Source organism: Micromesistius poutassou (genome assembly GCF_964030765.1).
Source record: "Micromesistius poutassou genome assembly, chromosome: 17".
Lineage (NCBI taxonomy): Eukaryota > Metazoa > Chordata > Actinopteri > Gadiformes > Gadidae > Micromesistius > Micromesistius poutassou.
Window position 1 is genome coordinate 3,514,522 of NC_140287.1, and position 18,040 is coordinate 3,532,561.

At 47.8% G+C, this 18,040-nt stretch overlaps 1 protein-coding gene across 1 annotated transcript in view; it reads left to right on the forward strand.

The window, feature by feature from the left end:
- LOC311361877 (protein phosphatase 1 regulatory subunit 37) overlaps nt 1-18,040 on the forward strand; it is a gene marked incomplete at its 5' end in the record, with an annotated part of 51,761 nt that overhangs the window by 19,838 nt on the left and 13,883 nt on the right. Inside the window, 4 exons of the mRNA XM_084481683.1 lie at nt 774-929; nt 2,148-2,260; nt 5,250-5,391; nt 6,968-7,134. Coding sequence (XP_084337809.1) covers nt 774-929; nt 2,148-2,260; nt 5,250-5,391; nt 6,968-7,134 — 578 coding nt within the window. The remainder of the gene's footprint in view (nt 1-773; nt 930-2,147; nt 2,261-5,249; nt 5,392-6,967; nt 7,135-18,040) is intronic.

The window sequence follows — 18,040 nt, forward strand, 5'->3', positions numbered from 1 at the left end:
TTCTCCCCACTCCATATATAGCCCCCCCCCCCCCAATCCCATCCCAACAGCCCCAGCAAACCACACACACACACACACACACACACACATGCTGAAAGGGTAGGTTTAAGGTTACACCAATTAAAGGACAAACAATGACATTTCAGGGAGAATAAGTTGAAATTAAATGGGATTGGTTAATCGAACACAGCACACAGCGTTTAAGGTACTCCATAATTTTCATTAGATACACCAGAGGTACCTTGGATTATCCGGTCACTTTATTTTGTCAATAGCCACATTTGATTGCTACTATGGTACATAGTAACTTGGGGGTGAATCCGTCCAGTGAGCCTAGATGGACAGAGCCTGGCCGGAAATCCACAACTGAACGTTCTACCGAAGACAAATCTTGTGTTCCCCCAGAAAAAAGCTTCACTAGTGCGGCCGAGTTTGTGTTCGCTGTCATCCAATTACACACTTACAGATCCCCACCTACAACAACATGTTTGGTCGAAACAAATGTGAAGCGAAAGAAAGCGAAGCAGTCCAGCTCAAATCAGTCCAGCTCACCCGGATTTCAGCTTGTTGGCTCTCAGACTTTCGATTATAAATCGAAAGTCTGATTTGCGAGACTAATGCAGTAGTGACAAAAGATTGGATCATTCTAGGCCGTGTTATTTCCAGGACGAGGTGGCCTTCAAAAGGCCAACCCTCTCCTAGATGCAGCATCTGTTTTGTAACTGTTTAGACATTTCCTAAGCTTTTTCTCCACCTGTTTGTCTGTGTTGTAGTGGGTGCGCTGAAGTCAAACCGAGCCCTGCTGGAGCTCCATCTCTCCAACAACATGCTCAACAGCTACCAGGACGCCATGCAGTTGGGGGATCTTCTCAGATACAACCATACACTGCAGACACTGGTGCTCAGCGACAACGCCATAGCAGATGCCGGTAGGGGCTTGCGTGGATAACGGCACAATTGTACATATTACGTATATATATACACGCATAGGTTTAAACCTGAGTACATGTGCTGGGAGATAAAACTGCAAGGTGCACCTGGATCACACTAAGTATATTCACATGCTACTCCTGGGCTGGTGTAGCATGGTGATTGGATTCATGGTCAATATATATTTAGCTCACTTACACAAGGGGTGTAACGGTTCACAGGTTGGGTTCTTGTCACAGTTTTTGGTCATGGTTTTCGCCGTGGTACTATATTATTTGTTTTTACCTTGTTTGTTTTTATCTTGGTCTCTATGGCATCGAACGCTCCGTTCCTTCTCCTTGCCCTAAAATGAAGTAGACTATGTTTGGTACTTATATATATATATATATATATATATATATATATATATATATATATATATATATATACAATTGTGTACCTTCCCTTTAAATAAAATAACAAAACAAAAAACAGGCCGCTAAATTACAATTATCTTAACCATGTATTAAATCCTGCGTCTTAAACTGTGGAATACGGCTGTTATCACTATGAGCACGCTCAAGCCCTTAGTGATGTCCTACTATCTGGGACTTGACAACTGCTCGCCCTTCTCTATGGTCTCTACTGACTTGCCACCGCGGTGGTGGAGCGAGCTCCCTGCCGATGTCAGGACCACAGAGTCGCTCACCAGCTTCTGCAACAGACTCAAGACTCACTTGTTCAGAGTTCACCTAGACTCTACATAGCCACCCCCTCCTACTTATTGTATGTTGTACGTCCTGGCACTTAATGTACGCACTTATTGTATTGTGTTGTGTGTGGGCGGAGGCTAGCTCAAACTATTTAACAATTATTCGCCGTAGGTGAATTATTGTTTTAGTATATGCTACACGTGAACACACCACAAATAAACAAGATAACACTTTTTGCCGGGATTTATTTGTTTTTATTAGCGGTTTATTTGTTCTTATTAGCGTGATGAGATGACCGTCACGCATGAGAAAACAATATCCCGAGTTTGAGATCTCAATCATGGGATATTGCCCAATATCCCGAGATAGCGAACCAATCAAATTGCGCCATCTTAGGAGGTTCACTTGTAGCATATACTAATCTATATTATAATATTATTATTATTATTATTATATATTTTGCTCTGCCATTTGCTTTAACAGTAATAACCCCCCTCCTCTCTGTCTCTGGGCGGGCTATCCCAGGTCTGGAGGAGGTGTGTGAGGGCTTGAGGTTGCAGGCGGGCGGTCTGAAGGTGTTGCTGCTTAAAAACAACCAGATCACCGCTGACGGCATGCTCCATCTGGCCAAGGCCCTGGTAAGACAGGTCCTAGGCGCTAGGCTAGATAGCTGGGCTAGGCATGGCTAAACGATTGGAGAAAAGGTGTGGATTGAAAACTGTTTTCATGTAGTTTGCAGATGAATTTGAAAGTATACACATCATACGATTCTAAATCTGATTAACATGCTTTGGTGAGTCTCATGCTGGGCAATATTGGCATTTAAAGAGGTGCACACATAGCGGCCTGCAATTTGGCATCATTTGAAATGACGGCATCTTAGATTGGTTAATCACAACTCTACTGACAGGTGTACATTGTTTGGGAATTGGGACCTCTAGATTATGAACCCAACAATGAACGACCACACATAGCAATTGTTATTTTTGTTAACAAAAATAACAGTTTTTCTGAAACGGGTATGGGTTTGGCCTTGGAAGCAAGGGCACTCGCCAAACCCAAACCCATTCAGGAAAACAGAACAGAAAGATCGATAAAGATAAGAATTGAGATGTGTTTCGTTCTTAAATGTGGCTTTGCGCGATCGAATACGAGCCGCCTAGTGATAGTGTCTAATAACCTTTGGATCTGACCTTGGTGTGCGATGGCCGCACCGCTAGGAGAGGAGTTAACGGGAGTAAATAAGCATCGGGATAAAAAGGTTGGCTTAGTGCCAACGACATGACACAGCTTTGTTTTTGCTAAACCAATACCTGCTTCACACAAATACAAACACACACAATACACGCACAAACAGAGGGGGAAAAAAAAAACATCAGGGCTTCACTCAAAATACATTCCCTTGAAAAAAAAAATAAAGAAAAGCCCCGCCCCCACGCATTGCAGCTCCTAATAACATGCATTCCTGTCGCCTGATTGGCGGGCTAAACTGCACCTTCCTGTCATGTGAGGGGCGATTGGGGAAGTCAAAAGGCTAGAAATTAAAGGGCCTGCCGTCTGAGTGTAACATACACGGCTGTGGTGGCACGTTTACGCACACACACACACACACACACACACACACACACACACACACACACACACACACACTCTCACACACTCTCTCTCTCTCACACACACACACACACACACACACACACACACACACACACACACTCAACCCCCCCCCCCCCCCCCCCCCCCCCACCCCCCCACCATATCCGCTGGCGTTGTTACCAAAACGGAGAACAGTTTGATTAAATAATAGATCTGTGTTAGAGGAGGGGGTCTCACGCCGACCTGCCATTCAACAGGGGATAAGTAGACGTCGTTGCCGGGCCATAATGATGATAATTAGGCCCGTGGCTGGTCGTGTCAGATATGACGATGGGGAGAGCTGTTATTAACCTTGCTGCCTGGTGTATCTCGCCGTCCCCCTGGCTGCTTGTGTACCCTCTCGAGGACTCGGAGGAGAGCGAGGGAGAGAAGCATAATTGTGGCCAGATGGCCGCGGATATCGTGTGTCGTATATTTGACTGGATTTACAGTCCCATCGTGGACGGAAAGGAAGGATGTAGGGACAGCCCGACCTTTGCCGTTTTCGGTCGGGTCGGGTTTGGGGCCGCGAGGCCGGGACTAGAGAGAGAGTGTTCAAGTAGTTTGAGGTTAGTGATTTGAGGCGTTGTTTTATCGCGTTGATCGTTGCTTACATTGCTTGTCCGATTTTGATCTGTTACCACCGTCGCTTCTGTGCATTCATATCAATTGTAGTTTGATTTGTCGGGTGGTATTTGTAATACTCGCACAAAAAATGTAATTGAAATGACAGTTAGTACAATTGTGCATATGTGCATCACACATTTCCGTGATGGAAGGAAGGCTGTCCATATCCATATGAGGGTGCCCTTTTTTCATCTTGTTTTGTCATAGCGTCTTCCCTGCACCCCCCCATCCCGCCCTGCAGCCCCCCATCCCGCCCTGCAGCCCCTGGCAAACTTCTAAATCCAACCCTCCTGTGGTTTTACGTTTGACAGGTTTCAACCATGCCTAACTCTCACACACACACACACACACACACACACACACTCACACTCTCGGGTGCTCAGTCGCCTCTTTAATTGTCTGCTATTATCCCCGGCGCGTATCCATTCGGGATGCTTGCCCCCTCCCTCTCTACCCATCCCCCATCGCCCACCCCCCCCAACCCCCCCACCCCCCCACCGCAAGAAAGAAGTTATCAGCACCCAAACGGCGACGGACCCACGTGCCATGACTCTGTGCTGGCGTTTATGGGCTTCTCCGAGTGTGTTTGTTGCTTCCGTGGTGCAAATTAACTCCCGAAGAAGCAACTCCCCCACCCCCCCACCCCCCTCCACCCTCCCCATCCCCAAGCTCCTCCACCTCTCCCCCCCGTCCCCCCCGTCCCCACCTCACACACACCCACCCACACACACACACACACACCCATCCCCTTATTCTTTTAAAGTGGTGACACTGTGGAGGTTTTGACGAGGGCGGCGAGAGGGGGTGGGGGTTGGGGTGGGAGTGGGTGGGGGGTCGCGAGGGAGGTGTGTGGGGGGGGGGGGGGGGGGGTCGTGGTTCGGTGGGTGGGTTGCAGGGGAGTTGCATGATGCGCTCGTCTTCGCACCGCTGGGCAACTTCGAGTCGTCCCCCCCCCCCTCTCATGCTCCCACACACCCACGGATTTACACGCCAGCTAATCAGGCTTTAATGCTAATGTGGCTCTAGAGAGTCAAAACAGGAGTTCAGAACATTTAACATGAGATGAAACATTAAGGAAATGGAGGAGGGGCAGCACGGGGGAGGGGGGGGGATGCTGCAAAGAACACACAAAGAACAGAGGAAGAGGAACACTTAAAGTAAAGCAGCAGTCTCCCCCTAAGTACCCGTTTCTAAATTAAGAACTGAACTCGGCAGATCAAAGTATCGGAGCGTTAAAAAGGATATGTTGTACGAGCATATGTTGTAAACAGAAGACATCGACGCATGGGGTCTCATTTTCAATATGCGGCGATACGTGAATATGAATATCATTTTTGTGATTATAACTGATCCTCGTCCATGTAGCCTGTGCTTAAGACCCTGGAGGTGTTGGATATGGGAAACAACAGCCTGGGCAACAGAGGGCTACAAACACTGAAGGAGGCGCTGATGGCAAACCGCTCCCTGCTGCACTTTGGCGTGGCCTGCACCCAGATCACCTGTGAGGGTAGGCCCACACGTCACCTATATAACATATACACGCACATATATACATATACACATAGCACACAAAGGACCTAGCTAAAGGCAGTGCGGTTGGATGCATGGACGCATGGATTGCCATGAATTAATTTAAAGCCGACGGGTCAAATCGATTAGCATCACTGTTTGAGTCGGGTTATTACATATCGTAGTAGTAGTATAGTATCTATGGTATGAATTATATAAAGTGATGGAGCCAGCTTGAAAACATTTTGCATGTCCCATTTTGCTTTTGCAGTAAAAATGCCACTATCATGAGTGTGTGTGTGTGTGTGTGTTTTTTACTTGAGTAAACTAATTATAATATTTAATGAAATCCATTTAGAGACCTCCCCAGACAGCACTGTGCTATAATCTACACAGATATTTGATTTGACACAAGGTTTAACCTCCCATCTCTATTTAATTTTCCTCATCTTTCTCTGTTCTCGCTCTAGGTCAAACCATGTTCCTTTGCGTTGACCTTTTTCCTCTTTCAAGTTCAAACCCTTATCTTTTGAGTCCTACAATTTTGGCCACTTTCATCAGTTTCGCCATTCTAAGTGATACTATTTGCATACTCATGGCCTTGAATCATGTTCCATTAGTGGCTAACAGGAGGGCCGGACCAATAATGGCATCTGCATGAGTGAATTCCCGTAATGAATACTCTCACATCAAAAATGTAACCTCACCTGCACTACACCTCCAACTCTCAATTGCACCTTATCATTTAAAAGAGACCAGTTGTTTTTTGAAAGAAAGACTTAATTCCATGTGACATTACCAGATAATAAAACAAAGACCTCTCATCTGACATGCAAACGTAGGAACAATTGAACTACAGAAGTTGGGTCAAAGAAAAACAGTGTCCTACAAATAGGACGTTTTGAAACCAAGTTTATCCTACCCCAGTGTTGTAGCTTTTACCAAACCAATTGACTTTTTTAGATCTGTAGCTGCCAATCCTTCTCTAGATATTTTGCACACCTGAGGACCCATGTCAAGATAGCGCTGTTTTTCTGAGCGAATGCGTCTTTCTTCAATTGTTTCCAATGAGGGAGAGAGCGTATCCGCATGATCAAAAAATCACAGCTTGGTTCCTTTTTTTTGTGAGGCCGCTTTGGGCGTTTTCAAGTTGTTAATCTCTGAACTTTCAGAAAAGGGTGAAGACTCCGTCTTCACTGTTGCATTTCCCCTGTCACCCAATCACCCTGTTTATGATAGATGCCACAGTCATCAAAACTGCACTGTTTGTGTCTGCATGCGCTGCTAACCATGGGGATGTAACAAGTAGTTATCGCTACGATGTTGTCCTAGCTCAACGTCGTAGCGATAACCAAGGCGCTAACGTGGCTTGTTGTCATAGAAACAGTTCAACAAAGCACAGAGATACACTTCATCTCAGTGCTTCCCAGTGTATTTCTGCCAAACAGCCAAACAGATAACAGTGAGAGACGTGATAGGGAGGAAACTAAAAATGAAATAAAATAAAAAATATAGTTGAAGAGGTTTGGTCTACACAATACGTAATCAGTGTTTGCTTACTGACCCCCACACAGGTGCTGTGGCCTTGGCTGAGTATCTGGCGGAGAGCCCCCAGATCCAGCAGCTGGATCTGCAGGGGAACGAGGTGAGGCTGGGCGGACTCATGGCCCTCTGTCTGGCCCTGAGGATCAACCTCTCTCTGGCCACGCTGGACCTGGACAGCACGCCCAGCCACCAGCAGGTCAGTCCCTGTAGCGGCCCCGACATGAAGGTCTCACAAATCAGACTTTATGTTCATAATCAAATGATTAACACAACTTTAGATGAATCATCTAAAGATTTATGCATGAATAATATTAAATATGATAGCAGAACAGCGCGTTTCTCTTTCTTTCTTTCCATCTTTCGACCGATCATTTTGCTGGAGGATGGGATCTGTAAACTCGAAAACACAAAGCACTCGTAAGATTTCTCCGGGGAAGACAGGCTGAATGCTGTCCGGACAGCAGCGTTCATAGAGAAAGTGTAACATTTTCAACACTGTAGAAGTAAAAGCTTCATCAACTCACGCAAATGCGTGTCCTTTGCTATCATATCTCCAGGAACCAGGAACTCCCTTTCAGTTTTAGTTTCCTGTCCCAGGGTCTTTGACGTCTCCCACCGGAAGTTCTTCTATAGTTTGAATTGTGCCATGAAAGAGTTTGACAGTATATTGTATGATTCTTCGGCTAGCAGTTGTGGAAAAGACATAACGAGAAAGACTACACGTCGCCGTGTTATGGGGTGACGTCACATAGGTGACACTCTTAACATGAAAAATGATATTAAAAATTCACAGACAACATATGTTGACATTCATGGCACAATTCAAACGGGACCAGAAAATAATTATTTTCTCACATTCACTTGCATTAACAATTTTTCAACCTAGAGGTCCACTGGGGTTTAGCGGAAGGGGCGGGACTTACCAGCTCTATAGCCTAGACCCACTGGATCCTAGATTAAGGTTTTACTAGGCTCAGTCTCAAGACAGACGAGTGGCTTGCATCGGATCTAGTGTTGTATTGGTTGAAATATTTTGGATCCGGTTCCGGATTTCTGGTTCCAGTGACTCAACATTTGGCTACCTAAAGTTTGGACTTTAGGCTGAAAAATTACGTCTTGAGACACAGAGGTTTAACTCATATTAGGTCTCCTAATGTTATATCTCACTGGACTATACTTTCACAAGTTGATGCAGTTTAGTTTCCTCTTGTTAACCCATAGGGACTAGGAAGATCCATCCCTTTTTTATGCAATGTTGATTCATTCTGCATATCCCATTACCTTTATTGCCATATGGGGGTATAGTTAATACAAGTACTATCTGTGTATTAGTGTTAGCTATGAATGTTTTTTCCAAACATTTTGCGGCATTGAATTTGAATGAGGTCTATGATGGAGTGGCTGCCAATGCCTCGAAATATACCGTCTATTTGTGGATAAATCCATTCTAAACCGGGACTTCAATTATTACATAGGCTAATCGATAGTAGCCAAAGGGAAACAAGATGAGATCTACTGTGTGCTGAGAAACATTTGGCAGGAGATGACAGCGTTTGCCTGGGTGCACAGATTATGTTTGGAAATGTTTTCTTTCTGTTTGGCTGGTAATGTTGTGGAATTATGCATCTCTGGGCTGCGCACATTTAAATGACTGTCGAAAATTCTTTCATTAAAATCATTCCTCTAATTAGAAATGAAAGGTTAGGAATGATCGCGGCACTGTTTATCCCCAACATTTTGTCTTCTGCTATGCATTCAGAGCCCATGTGGTCACAGATTTGTCACTTGGAGACACAAATAAGTCATTGCCGTTCCGAGTTCATCACCGATGCCATTTTTCTCTCTACCTTCCATAAGCTTGCAAAGGCCTGAGGAAAATGATGCCATAACTTTAATACATGCCCTTGCTGGATTCACAAAATAATTACCCACACTTGCCATCTGTTTGTCATGATTTTGTCTGTGCTAACTTATTTGCATATTAAAGCATTAATTAAAATCTCCAAGGAACAGAATACTTACTTAAAAATTAACTCTAACGGCGATCTGTGAACAGCCCTCACCGTTTTTTTTTGTGTGTTTTGTACTTTTTTTTTTTTCCTCCAGTCCACTTTTTATCCTTTTGTTTTGTCTGCCTGCTGTTTCCCTGTTCAGACGTTATTAAACGCCCGCCTCCCTTTGGGTAAAGTCAAACGTAGTGGATGTAGCCTTTTTCCTGAGGAACAGCCTTTAAGGAACTAGCACATTCCGCGTACGTATGCCATTAAAGCGCCGTGCTCTTCTGCCGCCCCCCCCCTCCCCATGCACCAGCGCCTCCATATTGGCGGCTTTGCTGTCATTTGATGCTTTCTTAAGCCGCCATGAGACATGAATATCATTTTCCACCATTGTCGGGAGTCACCGTGCATGGTCGTTTTAATAGAATGCTATATGGTTGTTATTGTGTGTGTGTGTGTGTGTGTGTGTGTGTGTGTGTGTGTGTGTGTGTGTGTCTGTGTGGGGTGGGGGTGGGGGTCTCTCTCTTTTAAAAGCTCCGTCAGGTTTTGGACTTACACACAGCTGGGATTTGTCTTGGCGTGGCGTATCCAGGTGGGAGTGGTGACGATTGCGTTTGTATAAAAAAAAACAAAAAAAAAACAGCAGATCTTTCCATCCGAAAACAGCAGGGGGGGGGGGGGGGGGGGGCCAGAGCAGTGTTCTCGCTCGCTGCTCAGCCCGCGTGTCCCCGGGTCGCCAAGGGAGACGCGCAAATCTCATATTCTTAGTGAGGAGCAGTGTGGGTGTACATGTGAGTGAGTGGCAGAGAGAGAGAGAGAGAGAGAGAAGGGGGGGCTCGGGGGGGGGGGGGGTCGGATTTGATGCCACCAGTACGTCCTCTGATGTGAGGCTGCTTGACGGAGTTTGTCACCGTCTAGATACAGGTCTGCGTGTTCTTGATAATTATGTGTCTACGTGTGTGTGTGTGTGTGTGTGTGTGTGTGTGTGTGTGTGTGTGTGTGTGTGTGTGTGTGTGGTGGGCTTTACAGCGGCACAGGGGGGCCATTGCGGATGCGCATATTTACAAGGCATAAAAAGGGAGGAAGGTGGTAAAGCAAATGGGGGTCCTATTTTTCTCTGTCTTGAGTTCTTATTTTTTTAAGTCACACTGCTCCGTTATATCACCGGCTGGTTGGCTGTTAATTATTAAGTATTTACGCATCTAAAATATGAATCGACTCAAACAAGATTCTCTAAGTTCTCTGCAGCTCTTCGCTAGGTGAAGCTGTTTACACCGCCGACCTTCCTACTCACCAGGCTTGCACACGTGTGTGTGTGTGTGTGTGTGTGTGTGTGTGTGTGTGTGTGCGTGTGTGTATGCATGCACCCTACGTGTGTGTGTGTGTGTGTGTGTGTGTGTGGGGGGGGGTGTTCATGTGTACATGCACTATATGTGTGCGCGTGTGTGTATGTATGTGTGTGTATTTGTGTGTGAGCGTGTGTGTACATGTGTGTATGTACGTGTGTGTATTTTGTGTGTGTGTGTGTGTGTAGAAGAAGGAGGGTGTTCATGTGTGCATGCACTACACGCGTGTCTCTGTGTACTCTTTCACCCCACAAACGGTCCATCATGAGCGCTTTTGGGTTCAGATGCTATTAAAAAGCGGTTTCATTTGTTTGTTTCCTGTGAAAGGGACGACACCGGAGGAGGCCGTGACGGTCACGTGGTCGGCCCATTAGCGGGGTGTATCTGTCGGGGGCCCCCTCTCCCCACTGGGCGATAATTAAGAAACGCGCGACAGAGTGCGGGCCCCCGTGAGTCCCTGTGTGGGGCCTCCCCTCGTCATCCTTGTATTGTCACTGCGTGGGACTGTGCTGGGAGACGTATCGGTAATATATATATATATATCGCAGGATGAGAACGGTAACTCTGATCTATTTGGGGGGGGGGGCCGGGGTCGTACGATGGACACCAACCAACACACAACATCTGATCTGTGTTGTGCGTTTTTAGCATGTGTTAGCGTGGCATCTTTTCAAGAAAGTGTTAACTTCCAAATGAACGCTTCATGTGGGTTGTCTCTCCGACCCACCTTACAGGGCACACCAGAGAGCAGAAGGGGGTGAGTGTTGTCCTGTAGTAACAGAGCGAAGGGTCAGCACTGCGGCGGACATGACAAGAGAATATAGACAATATAAATATTCATATATATATATATATATATATATGAAAAACACACAGGAAGCAACCATGGGTGGTGGACAAACGAGAACAAACATCAGGTTAAAGATGATCTCTTTATGTTGAGATCTCTGGCGGACTAACGCGACTCTCTCCAGGAGACGCAGAATAAAAAAAACAACAGCGTGCGGCTGCAGACTTGTTGTATCAGGAGAACAGGTGACATCTCGAAGGGAAAGGAAACTCTGGGGTCACGACATAGCGGTGTATGAGCGTACGCCGGGAGGGGGGGGGAGGGGGGGGGGAGGGAACAACACCAACCGGGCAGGGAGGTCTCCGGAGAACGACGGGGGACCTATTTCTGGCACCTTGATCTTTCGGGGTGTCGGTCCCGGTGGGTGTCGCGACCGGGCCGGCCATGCAAGTAAGTCGACACTCAGGCAGTTTTTCGGCTCTGGAGGGGAGGGGGGGGGGGGGGTGGGGGGGTGGAGGGGGAGGTGAGGAGGAGGGGGGGGGGATAGAGGGATGGTTGGCATAATCATCGGTGCTTGGTGCCCCTAGGGGAAACCCCCGACGGTACTGCGAGGCAGACACCAGCAACCACCCGGAACACACCTCACCCACCGCTGGGGCCGGGGGGGGGGGGGGGGGGGGAGGGCGAGCAGCTGGGGGAGAGCGGGGAGTGCAGCCAGGGTGCAACAGGGACGGGGGACCTCCTGGGACGGGAGGCTGCCAGTCCCTTAGCAGGGTGTATATATTCTGGAGGCTTTTTTAATATATTTACGTATACGGTATACCCCGTGGTATGTACTTCCGCGCTGTGTATTCACCTATATTCCTGGACCGGTATTCCTGGGAATTCCTGTGTATTTATTTGGGCATCATCCTTAAAGACAGGATCCGTGTGTTTCTAAGATTGAACGATTAGAGGGAACACGAAGCAAACCACCTTGGCTAGTGACAATGGAACAGTGTTGGGAGTCAAACGATGTCTGAATTGATACATTTTGACGTTTTGCTGGTGTCAATTATTGGGATTTTCACAGGAGGTCACAGGAGACAGGAGAGAGCAGACGAACGTGGGGCCGGTGGCAGCGCCCCCTAGGGCTCCAACTGAGGATCACAACCAAATAATTTCACTGCCGGAAATGTATGCAAGCGGATGAGTCCCGTGATGAGAAATGTGGTATTTTATTCTGAAGTGGTTACTTGTATGGCACAGGCAATATCGTGACTGAGTATATGTAAATGGCCCTCTGGCATACCACTGAGGATGGACGAGGACCTTTTATTTTTGCTAACCAAGTGCATCAGCAACTTTGTGAACTTCAGTGCAGAGCAGGCCATGCTTGCTGTCCTCGACAGACCTTAACTTTGGCAATGTTTTAGCTGATTATGGAACAGTGAGACATGACTAAATAATGCTGTGACTTGGCCAGAAGGCTTTGTGGTCATTGTGTTGTCAGGGTCCACAGTTAACAAACTCACTTTTAATATTGTCTGAATTATTTTCGATGCATATAGTTATTTATAGAATTCAGTTGAAACTAGCTAAATTCAACAATACAATTAAAATGCCAAGAGCCTTTAATTGCTGAACGAGGAATACCCAAACGATTTCATGGTGATTGTTAGTGCTTCATACTAATTTGACACCCACTACCACAAGACATTTATATTCATTTGATAATAATGAAATTATTATAACTAACCTTTTCATGTTTTATTTTAGTGCTTGCTCTGTTTATCAGGTTTCATAGGTTCACTGGTTACAGGCCAGTTTTAAATCAGTGTTTGACGATTGCTCACAATAAATTCAGGCATTTAATAAAGTGTCCCTTATGTGCTTACATATTCACATTATGAATTGTACAGAATGTGTGTACTAGTATAGGCTTCTTGATTAAATCCTTTAGAACTTGAGGAATAAGCAAGATCACATTTTAATTCACCGTTTTGTTTGTAATAGCTCATAACCTTACATTTCTGTCCGTTTTTTGGTCAGGTCTTACTGACCTGTTTAACAGAGTGCGTGGCTTAGTTTAACGTACGAGTTATCATGTGTTTCTTTCTTCCTGACCAACTAAGTAATGTGAGAGAGATATAGTTTCCATCGCCTTGCTAGACTAACGGTAAAATCCCTAGCACTGTCTGATTTACGCAAGATATGATATTTGTGTTATAATTTCATTTTTTAGAGCTCAATTTAAACTATATATATTCCTTAATATTATCAAGGGAAATATTTTTACAAAGGGGAGAAAAGTGTTTTCCTTTCTAGTTATGTAAAAGCCCACGGCAGGAGGTCACTGGTATATGTCTTTAGTGAGGGCCTGGTTCACACGTCTCCTCATACGGAGAACGGCCCCTGGAACCCTTATAGGTGTTGGGTTTCACAAGTGAACACCTTCTACTTCTTTCTTTTTTTCCCTGCACACCTCGGGGCCTGTACATGGAAGTCTGTTCACACCACAACACCTCATTCTTACAAAAAAAAAAATGCATTTAGAGTCACCGATACCACGGCAACACCGATGTTCTACCCACCCACTGCTCCGTTTCACTTCCAACAAGAAGCGCCTTATGATCCTGATACCTCTCAAAAGGGACAACATGAGTGTCTGTAGAAGATGCGAGGGCGGCGGTGGGGAGTGGGGGGGGGAGGTGGTGTATGTGTGTGTGTATGCGTTGGGCGGCGGGGGGGGGGGGGGGGGATGTGTAGTGGAGAAAATCCCATGTCTTGTAGCAAAAACACAACAACAACGGCGACGCAGCAACACTCGGCGCTGCACGGCTGATGTATTTTCAGGCAGAAACGGGCATATTTGCCAGCTGTGTAATTTACTGCGGATGGCATTTGCATATTAAAGCATTAATTAGCCCCTCTGAGCGCGACTACGTGTGAGCACGCGCACGTGTGTGTGTGTGTGTGTGTGTGTGTGTGTTTTTTATCTGATTCGCGTGTTACGACGCGACACGGGGGAGGATATGGGGGGGGGGGGAGGGTGGGGGGGGCGGTGGGTTATTGTAGTAATCGTTGGTCGTGTAGTCATCTGTGTTTTGTGGTTCTGATGAAGGTCAGGGGGGTAGAAGGGTTGTGTGTGTGTGTGTGTGTGTGTGTGTGTGGAGCCCCAGGGGAAAGACTTTCCCAGTGATGCTGCTGTGTTCTCTAAAGCAAGTGTATACCCCAAAGTATACCCTATGTTTCTGGATGACAACACTTGCATCTACTTATAACCACGCGTGCCAACACGCACGCGCGCACACACACACACACACACACACACACACACACACACGTACACCAGTACATTACTTCAGGAGGTTTCATTAGCAGGGATTAACTGATTAGCCTGGTGATGGCATGAGAAATTATGCTTTGGACGAAAAGTCATCGCTGCTGGCTCGCTTCCCTCGACACCTTTGGGTGAATCTTAAACAGTCTTCTTAGAGGGGAGAAGTGGAAACGCACAACCAACTCAAACGTTCTTCAAAAACTTCAGGTCTTCTCCAAGACGCTTTGCCTTGTTTTGTTAAATATCTGTTAAATATTTGCCTTGCCGCTGAGTATAGGAAGAGCCGCCGCATTCAAATGCCCGTGAATTGCTGCACTGTTTTGTTTTTTTTTTGCTCCAGACAACACAGACGAGAGTGGTATTTGTGTCTATTGGCCAGCAAATCCCCCCGTCCTGCATTCAGACACGCGAGACGGCTGCTCAAACAAACTCAGCATAATGACCAAAACATGCAAAGTTTCCCAATTGATACGGGGGGCTCTGCATAAGTGTGTGGTGGGGGTAAGGGCGCCGGAGGGGGGGGGGGGGGCATATATATATGAGCTAGGCGTAAGTGGGGGTATTGGATCGTGTCGCCTTTTTTCGACGGGCATGTCCTGAGGCGCCACGCTCAAACGGCCCCAGCACACCCATCGGGCACTTCATCTGACTTCCATGAAGCCCTTCTTCATGCCTCTCTCTCTCTCGCACTCTCCCCCACTGTCTCTCTCCCCTCTCTCTTTTGTCCTCACTTTCAATCCGATCGGAGGCAGCCTTCATCCACCCAAGCCTCATTCCGTTTTTCGCTTTTGAATGGCGGGCTTGACTGCAGAAATTGCAGTCATCTCACTGTCAAAAGCAGCTCCCCCCCCCCACGACACCCCCCCCCTTCTTCCACATCCCCACACCCCGCCCACCACCAGCCCCCCCCCCCCCACCAGTCCGCCATGCGCGCTGCATATTTTCACTATGAATATGAAACGTCTTGGCTCCGAGCCTTCAACCAGCGTCAGATGGGAGAAGCGCTCCTTTATTTTTTATTTATTTTTTTCCGGACTCTCTTCCTACGAATCGCTGGACCCGGGCAAGTACCTTCTCCTCTGACTGTGCCGTACAGACACACACACACACACACACACACACACAAACACACACACCCCCCAGTGGCCAGATGATTGTCCTACTTCCATCCACCTGCCTGGATGTCTTTCTTTGAGGCAAAGGGAACAGAAATGGCAAATCCTCCTTTTTTTCCCCCTTGGTTTTCTATTTTTGGGGGGTTTGGGTACCGGCGTCACAGACCACCGGGTACAGACCTCCTTTGGTGATAAGGCAAGACACTCGGGGACGCCACTCCCTCTCGAGGAACTAGAGAGAGTGAAAGTGATAGAGGGTGAGAGAAGGGTGGCAGTTGTTGGGTGGCGGTTTTGATGGATGATGGATGAGAGATGGATTACCTCCGTTGTTCCGTTCAATCAAAGGGCCTTCCCCTGCCTGGTGACTCCTGCTGGTTCCCCACCACCCATGTTCCCCGTCACCCTCTCGTCCTTCACCTTTGGCGCTTTGGAAGGGGGTATGGGTGGACGGCAGCCCTGATCACAGATCAATACTTGGGGGGGGCGTGGGGAGGGGGCTAAAAGCTAAGTAAAGTATTGTCCTCGCTCCGTCCGTGAGGGGAGCAATTTGTTTATGGGGATTTAATCGGGTTAATGTTAAAAGCAGGTCAACAGAAGGCAAGGTCTGAAAGCAGAGGGGCCCTGTTTTGCCTAATTGTGTTTGTGGCGGTGTTATTTTTCAAGCCTTGCATCACTTACTGCTCTCTATGGAAATGTGTTGACCGATAAACCGGGTACAGCGGAGCCCGGCACGCTCCCAGGGGCCGTGGCCGGGCTGACGGGCTCTAGGATCCGGCCCACTCGCCCTCACCCTGCTGCTCCACGCGGATCGCACTGGAAGGAAACTCAACAAGAGTGTCCTTGTTGGGCGATATGCATCAAAAGCATCATGGATCTGGGGAAAAGCCCCTCTCTTGACACGTCTATGGGAGCCCTGTTGTACGTGGTGGGGTGGGACGCGTCGGTGCACTGCTAACGCGTCACTCTCCAGGCAGGAGAGTGACGTTAAAGTCCATCGTTAAAGTGACTTGGTTGTTCTTGGTTTACTCTTTCTTATTTTCTTTATCGTCTCCTCCTTCCCGACATCAGGAACACATCGCCAACCCCCTACAAGAGAGCTCTTTCCCCCAGAAATGTGAACTTTTTGACCTGCTTTTCCAGGTGAATTCAGCTTCAGCGTAAGTGTGAATAGGACAAACAGCCACACTTGCTAGCTAGGTTTGCCATTCGACAGGAGAGGATGAGGGTGTATTTTACAATAGTGCTTTTTGGAACTTTGTCTCTTACCATACGTTTTTGTCCATCGTGATAACATTCGACTTTTCTTACAAACCACTTGAAAGCGGTTCTGTCGTCCTGGGTGCGGGCTGATCTAGTTGTGGCGTCCCTCAGGGTAGGCGAGAGCCACTCCCGGGGCTTCACAACTGAAAGTGAGCAGACCCACATCCTCGTCCTTCGTCCTCTGTCCTGCCCGTCCCCGGCACCCCCACACCCAGCGCCCTGCGCCCTCATTCCAGAACGGGGTACGGGGGGGGGGGGCGGGACCCATGGTGGGCGGGTAATTGGATTTGTTGTCACCTTTCGTTGGCCGCCGGGACGCCGGCCTGTCAGCGTGGCTTAGCGATGAAGACATCACCGTGACAGTGAACCCACGGCGGGATGATCAGCTGGTGCCCTGGCCGGGCCGGTGCTAAATAAAAAGGCGGGGGTTGGTGGGGGGGGGGGGGGGTTGGCGTCCATGGCAGGCATGGCTGGCACCAGCTGTTAGCCCTGCTCCTGCTCCCACCTCCGCCGGTGCCAACACCGTCGGCCCCCTCGCCAGAGCTCCTGGGAGCCGGCAGGGTGGCGGGGTGGGGCGAGGGGAGCGCGGTGGGGCGAGGGGAGCGCGGGCAGCCTTATTAAAACAGATGCCAGCCAACATCCTCCCCCCCCCCCCCCCCCCCCCCCCTCTTTAATACACACACACACACACATACACAATCAAATTGCATTGGCCCTACTCTGTCAGGCAGGTCAAGAACACCATCATCCCTCTCTCTCTCGCTCTCTCTCTCTCACTCTCACACACACACACACACACACAGTATTTCTGGTGGTTGTGGGGGCCGTGTTGGCTGAGGACACCCCCGTCTTGGACGGGTCCGGTCCCAGAGCCGCCGTGTGGTTCAGAAGTCTTAATAAAGCTGTGACAGCACCAGGCCGGCCTGGAGGAAGTCATCTGTACGTCCTGTCCCCTGGCTCAACCCTGCCCACAGTCGCTCACCATGTGCACAAAGGTTCAATAAACACGTATGGCGCGTCCAGATATACATGTTCCATTAAAGCGTGGATAGGAGATTTGTTTTAGAAGTCATATTTGTTGAAAAACATTTTTTTACAGCAGAATTTACAGCAATAATTAAATCAAATGCTGTGACCAAAAAAAAAAAGTAATCTGGTATCTGTTGCTGTCGTGGGGGTGTAATAAACCTCACCAATCATCTAATTCGGCCCAAATTAAATGATTGGATAGCTTACCTATCTGTCTTCCTGCCTGCCCGTCTATTGGCCGGT